This window comes from Otolemur garnettii, unplaced genomic scaffold (assembly GCF_000181295.1).
Source record: "Otolemur garnettii isolate 467f Iridium unplaced genomic scaffold, OtoGar3 scaffold00170, whole genome shotgun sequence".
In the NCBI taxonomy this organism is placed as follows: Eukaryota; Metazoa; Chordata; class Mammalia; order Primates; family Galagidae; genus Otolemur; species Otolemur garnettii.
In genome coordinates, this window is record NW_003852565.1 from 469,049 (window position 1) to 479,037 (window position 9,989).

Sequence of the window (9,989 nt, forward strand, 5' to 3'; positions counted from 1 at the left end):
CTGTGAGCTGTGAAGCCACGGCACTCTACCCAAGGGGATAGCTTGAGGCTCTGTCTCAAAAAAAAAAAAAGAACTCAGCATGTGGTTGTGCTCAAGTCTGTGATTGATAACTGGGAATAGAGACAGCAAAATCATCAAAGGGAAAAGGCACATGGGCAAAGTCTGGGGAAGCCAGGCGCAGGCTTCCAGAGCTTTCTCCCAGAGGAGTCACAAGGACACACTAATCCCCCAGCACTGAGCTGTGGCAACCCCTACCGGAGAAGCTGGTTAGGGGTGGGTGCGCAGACACCCTCTGCCTGGCAAGTACCATGTGCCAGACCCCAGGTTCCAGCACAGACCTCACTGTGTGTACAGACAGATGAGGCGCAGTGAGCCACACTTATCACCTAGGGAGCAGAGAGCCCCCCTGAAATCCAGGTTCCCAGGTGGCTGGCCTGCCAGAGGGCATGTCTCAGGCTGGCTGTCAGTTCTTTTGTGCACAGAACCATAATTAAAGTTTGTTAATTTCCATTATTAGACGTTTAGGGTTGGTTATTTTTTATTTTTCTATTATTAAAGATATGGTGAGCATCTTGCTAACTTAATCATTTTGTTCTTTCAGAGGGACTACTCCCTAGAAGTAGAGCCAATACCTTTCTGAGCATTTTTATATCTTTTGAACATATTTATATATTTTTTCTTTCCCATTACCTTCTCTGTGTTCTAGACAGAATCAGTAAGATTTTCACAGTGCTTATTATACTAATTCATAAAAGATATACTATGGATTTATTACAGTTATTATTACTTCATCAACACTGGCAGATTTGTGCGTGTGTGCAATAGAGAGAGGGTTTTGCAGACGCCCACCTGCTCAGCTGTTGTTGTGGCTATGCCGACAGGTCCCAGCTGTGACAGTGTTGAGGAAGATACGAACACTTCCTCACGAGGAGCCTCCGCCACAGTCTTGGAGGAGACGAGGAAGGAGACAGCTCCTGCGCAGCTCCCTGTCTCGGGGCCAGAACTGGCTGCTATGATGAAGATTGGGACCAGGGTCATGAGAGGTGTAGACTGGAAGTGGGGCGATCAGGTACTCAAGACTCGATTCAAGTGCGCTAGTCACATCTTGGTTGCCATGGTGTGGGCAGTGCAGCTGAGGACATGTGCCATCCATGGATGACAGATGCTGACTTCTGAGCAGCTGAAGAGTCAAAACTGGAAGAGTAATGGTAGTCTGCTGTGAGGGCACCTCCAGCAGGGTCAAGTCTGCAAAAAGTCGTGGCTATTTTCAGAAAACTCATTGGTGTGAGGCTCAGTTTGATGTGCAGTTGGAACAAGAGAGTGAGCATGCTGAGGCTGGGCCCCTCTGCTCCTGCCCCTGCCCCTGCCCCTGTGAGCTGTTGGCCATGTGCCCTGAGTGCCTTAACCCAGCAATTCTGGTGTACCGGCTGGGTGGGTGGCCCCCTCTCGTTTTCCCTCCTGGTTGCTGCTTCCAAATCTATTGTCAGGTGCCCCCAGGGGAAGGCTGCTTGCCATAGTCCTTGCTGATATAGGACAGTGTTCACCTTCCCACGGCTCTGTCTGGGGTTTCTCAGCCCTACTGTTCACCATGGACTTTGTCCCAGTCATCTTAGAAATGCAAGTGTGGTCAGAGACCAGCATCCTATAAACTGCCTTCTCCCATAGAAAGGACAGATGGAGCTTCCAGTACAGAGCCCAAAGGTCAAACAGAAGTAGGAGCATGAGGGTACTTACTCTGTTGTAGCCCTTTGGGGGCTTGAAGGGCAAGGGCAAGCTGCTAGGACCACGCTGGGGAGGCCCATCCCTGTCTTTGCGCAGAGAGGATCCTCACTGAGATAATCATTTCTTTGCTAAAGGCTATGAACATGTTAATTCATAGCGTTTAATTTACAGTGATCAGAGCTGTCATTTTGCAGGTAGGCTTGGGAGTCTGTTAACATGAATGTGTGTGCACTGATGGCCCCCCTTATGGAGCCACCTGGGTGGCCCGTCTGTTGGGAGAGCTAGAGGGACCAGGGAAGAACACATGCCCTCTTCATGGATCTTTATTTTGACTTTCTCAGGATGGACCTCCTCCAGGCCTAGGCCGAGTGATTGGTGAACTAGGAGAGGATGGATGGATACGGGTCCAGTGGGACACAGGCAGCACCAACTCCTACCGAATGGGGAAAGAAGGGAAATACGACCTCAAGCTGGCAGAGCTTCCGGCCTCTGCACAGCCCTCGGCGGAGGACTCGGACACAGAGGACGACTCTGGTGAGTGGTTCTTGGAGGCATCAAGTCCAGGGCAGCCTGGCAAATTGTCCAGGTGCTGGCTGACTATCATTTTCATGTGGGAAGTTAAACAGTGTGTCTGAGGTCATCTGTAGGCAGTACTGGCCTCTGACTCTGCAGATGACTCTGATGCCAGTGCACAAAGAGACTTTGGGACGAGTGACCCAGCCAGAACGACTGCCGGCACTTTCCCTTCATTCCTGCTTTCACCTTCTGAGAGTGTGATGCAGGCAAGGTGCAGCCTCACCTCTGCGGGGGTGTGTGCTTGCTGCTGACCGCAGTTGGAGGAAGCGAGCTGGGGCCCTGCAGAGTGGGCCTGCCCTGCAGTCCCTCTGCCTCCTTCCATAGCTACAGTCCTCAGCAAAGCACGGTCCACCTGCCTGCTGCCTCTGCCTCTCTGTAGCCCTGACTCAGAATGCATTATGTGACGTGACGTGAGTTAGTACTCTACTGCTTCTGTGAAATCAGAGGTCAGGACTTGGACGTGGACCCCGGAATTCAGACCCTATCCAAGGGAAGCAGGGGAAAGGTTTCATGACATTTTTTTAACTGTGTCACAAAGACTTTGGGATGGACATGGGAAGGAAGCTGCAAATGGCTGATCTTGGTGAGACCATCCAACAGGCCTGCACTGCCCACTGCTGGGGTGAGGCTCAGAGGAGACCTTTGCAGGTGTGCTCAGTAGAGAGTGGGTGCTGTGGGGGAGAGGGTCTTTGCCCCACAGCACAGTGTCACCTCACACTCTGATACCACCACTCTGAGTACAGTCCATTCAGGTGTGAATAGAAGTGATGCCTGCTGTGTGGGCCTGTAGAGGTGATGCGTGCTGAGTCCCTGTACCCTGGCAGTGGGTGCCAGCTGTGTCACTGCTGCGTCTCACCTGCAGCCTGCTGCTCCAGACCAGGGGCCAGCTCTTCCTTTGTCCACCTTGACAAGTGGAGGCAGGCCTGGCCACCTGCCAGGGGGCTTTTCCTCACAGGGGTGTCAGAGTCTGGGCAGGAATGGCCATGTCTGGAACGGTGGCTTCTGCGGTCACACCCCTTCACCTTCTTGTTCCAGGTTGGCCAGGCTGGACGTGTGAATATCTCGTCTCCCTGCACCATGCAGGTCCTGGCCGGCTCTTTGGAATCTTGCTTTTGATGTTTAATAAGTAGTCTTTCTAAAGAAGTGAAACCTTAGAATCGTTTCAGTGTTTTGAGTTATGTGTATACGTGTGTTGATGCTGTTTTAAAAAAATTAACTTATTCAAGAAAAGGCTCATTTTCTTTGAGGAATATGAGAACAGAAATGATCGGGGTGGGCATTTGGTGTTATCTGAGCACCTTTGTCTTAATTTTGCTGTGAACCTAAAACTATTCTAAAAATCAAAGTCTTTAAAAATAAAAAAGGAGGAATGTGATATTGAATCCTTTAAATTATGTACATGGCCATCATTTGATTTTATTTGGGAATGTAGTTTCTTATTTTGATTATTTTTTTCAGAAGCTGAACAAATTGAAAGCAACATTCACCCCACTGCAGTGATGCTCACCAGCACTGTTAACTTGCTGCAGACCCTCTGCCTCTCTGCTGGGGTGCACGCTGAGGTCATGCAGAGCGAAGCCACCAAGACTCTGTGTGGCCTGCTGCGCATGTTAGTGGAGAGTGGGACGACGGACAAGACGGGTACGGAACGAGTGGCTCTGGGCCCGGAGTCAGTGCAGGGGCTGTGGATTGGCCAGGCTTTTGTGGGTGTGTGTGTCTGAGAGAGTGTGTGAGTATGTGTGTCTGTGTGTGTCTGAGTGAGAGTGAGTGTGTCTGTGAGTGAATGTGTGTGAGGTGGGGGCGAGTGTGTTTGTGGGTGTGTGAGTGTATGTATGAGTTTCCTCTGGCTGCCATAACAGCCGACTAGGGGCTGGTGGTGCAAACAGGAGAAGTTCTACATTTGGAGGCTGGAAGTCCAACAGCAGGGCTGGCTGCTGCTGAGAGCCCTGAGGGAGAGTCTGCCCCAGCCCGTCCCCAAATTCTGGTGGGTTGCTGGTGATCTTTGGTGATCCTTGCCTTGTTCAAGCATCACCCTGATTTCTACCTTTGTGTTTATATGACATTCTCTGTGTGTGTCTCAATTTCCCCTTTTTATATGGACATCATGTAGCCTCATCTAAACTGTTTGTGGTATTATTTATAAAGAATCTATTTACAAATACGTTATGTTCTAAGGTACTGTAGGGTTAGGGCTCAGCATATAAATGTTGAAGGGGATACTATTCAGCCCATAACACTGGCTCAAAGCAACAAATGTGTTGTTGCAGAGTCTAGAGATCATAAGTCCCAAATCCAGGGGTGGGCAGGGCCGTGCTCCCTCCGCAGACTCCCAGGGACGTTCTTGTCTTGTCCAGCTCCTGGCTCCAGGCTTCTTGGCTTGTCGCTGCATCACCCAGGGCTCTGCCTCTTCCTCACAAAGCCGCCTCCCCAGCTCTTGATGTGTCCTTTCTGGTTCTTAGAAGGACTTTTTCACTGGATTGGTTCACTCTGATCCAATAAATACGATCAGATTCTGAGGTTCCAGGAATGGTGCTCAGGTGGAATTCAGTGCATAAAATGTTTGTGTGCGAATGTGAAATAGTGACGGAGTGTGAGTTGAGCAAGTGGGGCAAGTGTGTGTGACTGAGCAAATGTGAGTGTGGGTGTAAATGTATGTGAGTGTATTTCAGGTACTTCTGCACTGTGTGTTAGAATGAGTGTTGTGTATGGATGAACGTGTGTGGGAGAGTGTGTCTGAGTGATGCAGCACGGTGAGAGTCTGTGGACACCGTGAGGTGTGTGTTTGGGGCTGTCATCAGGACTCATCATGTGGGAGTGGGTGGAGGACTGCACGTGGGCCAAGTCGGGCTGAGCACACGGGGATGTGTGCATCAGCATGTGAGTGAGTTACTGTGTGACATGTGAATGGTTTGAGTGTGAGCATGCCCGAGGGTGTGAGTGTGGGTGGGTGTCCCTGTAACCCTGGTAAGCTGGAGGACAGTGGGGGAAAGGGGGAGGGCAGGCTGGTTGTGTGGGGTGGGGAGAGGGGCTGGGGAAGGGTCCCACTTTGCCTGGAAGGTTGTGCTAGTGATGTCTTTTCAGGGCTTTGTTGCTAAGTGTGCTCATTTTCCTCCCGCAGCTTCTCCAAACAGGCTGGTGTATCGAGAGCAGCACCGTAGCTGGTGCACACTTGGGTTTGTGAGGAGCATCGCACTCACACCACAGGTGTGCGGTGCCCTCAGCTCCCCGCAGTGGATCACGCTGCTCATGAAGGTCATGGAAGGGCACGCGCCCTTCACCGCCGCCTCGTTGCAGAGGCAGGTAATGTGCTGCGGGCAGAGCCCAGCCTGCTGTGTGCTCCCAGGCCGCCAAGGCAGGGGCCCTCATTCAGTGATATGTGCAGAGAAGAATTAGAAGGGACACAGGGTAGATTCTAGAGGCGAGGAGTGAGGTGCCTGGTCACTTCAAGTTGGATACATTGCTAAGCTTTAGTTTACTTGCTTTTTTGTTAAGTGATAAATTCTGCGTCTCCTCTCATCTGCTTCCCTGAGGTTGCAGTGCTCCTGTTTTAAGAAGCATTAAATGAAAAGGAATTCTTTTTTGAATTGAATAGACATAATCTTGTGTCTGCAATGTCTTTTAACCTCTGATAATCCTGACCATTAATCGTCTTAGGTGTAATCTGGCTATAAAATAATGTATGTCAAAATTTTCAGTGATGATGTGATGTCACTGTACTCAGAGACCTTCTCTTGAAAGAAAAATATTTTTTCACATGATTAATTGCATTATAGGAACAAAAAAAGAGCAAATTGCAATCTGATTTCTTTATCAGTTAAGTTATTTTTAATGCTTGTCATTGTGGATTGTCTTATCAGATCTTGGCTGTGCACTTACTACAAGCAGTCCTCCCGTCATGGGACAAGGCAGAGAGGGCAGGGGACATGAAGTGCCTTGTGGAGAAGCTGTTTGGCTTCTTGGGCAGTCTGCTCACTACCTGTTCTTCTGATGTGCCCTTGCTCAGAGGTGGGTGGCTCTCTTCCCTGCCTGTGAGGTGGTTGGAGAGCGGTGCGCAGTGCAGCTTCTCTGTGTTTCTTCCTCAGAGTCCATGCTGAGGAGGCGCAGGGCCCGCCCGCAGGCCTCGCTGACTGCCACCCACAGCAGCACACTGGCGGAGGAGGTGGTGGCACTGCTTCGCACACTGCACTCCCTGCCCCAGTGGAACGGGCTCATCAATAAGTACATCAACTCCCAGCTCCGCCTGGTCACGCACAGCTGCTCGGGAAAGCTGTCGGAGGGGGTGGGTTCCGCTTTTCTCCGTAGAATGATGAGGGCTGGGCAGCATGCGGACTCCCTCATCCAGCTTGCCATCTGCTGTCTGCCCTAGGTTCTGCTGGAGGACTACTTCCCTGACTCGGAGAACCCGGAGGTGGGGGGCCTCATGGCGGTCCTGGCTGTGATTGGGGGGATTGACGGACGCCTGCGCCTTGGGGGCCAAGTTACGCACGATGAATTTGGAGAAGGCACCGTGACCCGTATCACTCCAAAAGGCAGAATCACGGTGCAGTTCTCAGACATGCGGACGCGCCGCGTGTGCCCATTGAATCAGCTGAAACCAGTAGGTGAACTTGTGCTAGTTCTGCATAACAAGGAAGTAGGTTTGGATCAGAACCGGGTTCTGAAATTAAAACTTGGAGCCCTTGGTTCTCAAACTCGGTGTCTGCCCTCTAGGAAACTGTGACTTCAGGGAAACCACTTCCATTTTGTCTATGTTAGTTTGCACCTCTGTGATAAGCAGAGCCTGCCTCACAGGGCCCAAGGAGCAGTGTTCACAACCTTTTTTCATGTAGCTTGTGTTGAGTGACATGGCCTGTATGGTAGCTGCCGTTACCTTAAACCTGTGAATCAGGGTACATAGAGAAGTGAGCCGTTTACAGGATTTTAATGGACTCTATGTTTTTCTACAAACTACTGTTTTGATTATTGCAGGAATATATATTGTGGAAAATTTGATGTGTATAGAAAATACCTAAGAAGATAATAACCATCACCCTGATGTGATTATTGTTGACAAATTGGTAAAGGAAAATCAATGCAGATAATATTTATTATATGTATAAGTTTCTAACTTGTCTTTAATGGCATCTTTTGAAATGATCATTCTCTTACAGAAAAAAACTTACTGGGCATATGTGGTGTTTCAGAATTAAGAAGCGTGGTTATAGCTTTGGGAATGTTTTATTTGTTCATTTCCTTGGCCACATGTGAAGGTTTCTGTGCTCTCTCCTCAGCTCCCTGCCATGGCGTTCAGCGTGCACAACCTGCCTTTCACGGAGCCCATGCTCTCCGTCTGGGCTCAGCTGGTGAACCTCGCTGGGAGCAAACTGGAAAAGCACAAAATAAAGAAATCACGGAAGCAAGACTTTGCAGGTCAGTGTGTGGGACTTGGGTCTTCACTAGTGTTGTTTGGACGGTGTTTGTCCTTTGGGAGTTGGTATGACTGCTGGAGTCTTTCATGTGGAGTTAGTGTTTGTTGAGTTACATGGGAATATAACTTTGAGTGCAGTGGTGAGTGTTTTTGGGCGAACCTTAGACAGTGTTTGGAGCCACACCTGCAGACCGCCCACTGGCCCGCCCCCTCTTACTCATCAGTTCCTCTGAGAGTATCTTCAAAGAGGAGTCTGTGCTGTGCTGTGTTCTCTTCCTGCCCGTTAAGGGGAGGAAGCCTCCATCCCGTGGCTCTGTGACCCAGCCACCCTTTGGATCTTTACTCATGGCCTCTTCATTGCCAGGAACAGGAGGCTTTTGTATTAGGATCCGCCTTGCTTTGTGATGTGATGTGCAAGGTGGGCTAAACTTGCAGCCACTTACACTGAAACGTTTCCTCTGCATCTAGAATACTCTGGTGATTTTCCTTGCGTATCTTTTCATGCTCTTAGAGAGTTCTCTTCTGCCTATTCCAACAAGGAATAGGAATCCTTGCTGTTTCACCTGTAACTTCTGGCTCACTCTGGCCACTCTTTTTGAGTTTTCTCACTTATTTCCTGCCCATATCTGCTTGCTGCTCCAGCACGGATGATGGTAACCACCTTCAACTCTGAGTCTCCAGTTCACACCTCTGCTTGGAGGTCCAGTGTGTGTACATCACAGCATGTCCAAAACTCAGCCAGCCTTCCTCAGTAGCCACTGTGTCCTGTGGTGGTGAAGAATACTGTCTGCGAGTTGGTCAAGCTCAGTGTCCAGGAGGCACCTGTTCTGATCTTCCACCTTGTCCCCCATGTGCTCTCCTGGCCTCCAGCCACACCCTGTGTTTCAATGCTGCTACCAGGACTGTGGTTCAGGCCCATGGGGCTCTGCTGGCTGTTCCTCCTTTGGCCTGTGTCATCTCTGCACATCGCTGGATTAGATAGGACTCTAGGGTGTGGCTGGGAGCTCCTTCAGTTAAAGAACTAGTGTATTTGACAAAATTTGCTCCGAGGAGCCTTGCAAGAAAAGGTGATAGTATCTTGCTTGTGACCTTTATGTGGCTGAAATTCTAGTAATTTGGGAAACAGTTGATTATATTAAGAACAGCTAATGTGGTTCTAACCATGGTAAACCATTTAATCTTCACTCCAGCCCATTGAGGTAGGCACCAGGAGAGCAGGTAAGGCAGAAGCCCCTGGGGGTCAGAGGGCACTAACTCAGAAGCACAGTGTCTGTGTGTGGTTGTCTTCTTCCTGCAGAGGCTGCTGTGGTGAGGGGAGCCGAGTTAGGCACGCCCTTTCACTGGGCTTTCCCTCCACAGGACAAGTGGATCTGGACCTGCTGCGCTCCCAGCAGCTGAAGTTATACATCCTGAAAGCTGGCCGCGCGCTGCTCTCCCACCAGGACAAGCTGAGGCAGATCTTGTCTCAGCCAGCTATTCAGGAGGCGGGAACTGTTCATGCAGGTATCTTTTTATGAAAGATCTTACAGATTTGTAAGAAAGGCAGATACTCCAGTAGGAAAGTAGGCAAAGGACATGAACAAGCAGTTCATAAAAGGGTCTCATTAGATGGCTTTTAAATGTCAAGAAAGATACATGATCGGATGGTGATTGCTGTCTTCCATGGTGAGCGAGACTGGGTGGGTGAGGAGAGAAACAGTATCCTCACGGCTCGCTGATTATAGCATGCTGGTGGGCCGGCAGCATTGCCAGCACTTAGCAAAGTGTTAGAAATGCAGATCCCACCCTGCCCCAGATGAGAGAAATCATAACCTGTGGCTCCTTGTATGCGCCTAAAGCGGCACTCTATGAACATGTGAGTGGGAGGTGAAGTCGGCACACCCTCTCATAGGCATTTGAGGAAACACATCAGACTTTAAGATGCATAAATGTGTGTATTTATACACTGAACTAGCAAATCTTCTTGTGGGAATTTATCACACAAAAAGGCCTGTAAAGATAACATATTTACAGTGTCATCACAGCTTCTCTTTTGTGTTGAAAAACTGAAGATGCTAACTGGCCATTATTTTTGGGATATCCATGCAGAGGAAAACTAGGGTGCCGTTAAGAATGATGGGTCTATGCAGTTCAGAATGATGGGTCTATGCAGTTCAGAATGATGGGTCTATGCAGTTCAGAATGATGGGTCTATGCAGTTCAGAATGATGGGGTCTATGCAGTTCAGAATGATGGGGTCTATGCAGTTCAGAATGATGGGGTCTATGCAGTTCAGAATGATGGG

The 9,989-nt window shown here is 49.6% G+C and overlaps 1 protein-coding gene across 4 annotated transcripts in view; it reads left to right on the top strand.

The window, feature by feature from the left end:
• HERC2 (HECT and RLD domain containing E3 ubiquitin protein ligase 2) overlaps window positions 1-9,989 on the top strand; it is a 219,568-nt gene that overhangs the window by 112,927 nt on the left and 96,652 nt on the right. For 3 of the 4 annotated variants that reach the window (XR_002775822.1, XM_012811618.2, XM_023519300.1), the window contains exons 34-42: window positions 882-1,069; window positions 2,064-2,256; window positions 3,757-3,939; window positions 5,417-5,598; window positions 6,156-6,303; window positions 6,381-6,577; window positions 6,665-6,895; window positions 7,569-7,707; window positions 9,065-9,208. Coding sequence is in view for 3 of the 4 variants with exons in the window: in XM_012811618.2 (XP_012667072.1) it covers window positions 882-1,069; window positions 2,064-2,256; window positions 3,757-3,939; window positions 5,417-5,598; window positions 6,156-6,303; window positions 6,381-6,577; window positions 6,665-6,895; window positions 7,569-7,707; window positions 9,065-9,208 (1,605 nt within the window). In the remaining variant the exon portion in view is untranslated. The remainder of the gene's footprint in view (window positions 1-881; window positions 1,070-2,063; window positions 2,257-3,756; window positions 3,940-5,416; window positions 5,599-6,155; window positions 6,304-6,380; window positions 6,578-6,664; window positions 6,896-7,568; window positions 7,708-9,064; window positions 9,209-9,989) is intronic. The other variant, XM_023519299.1, reaches the window with a different exon arrangement.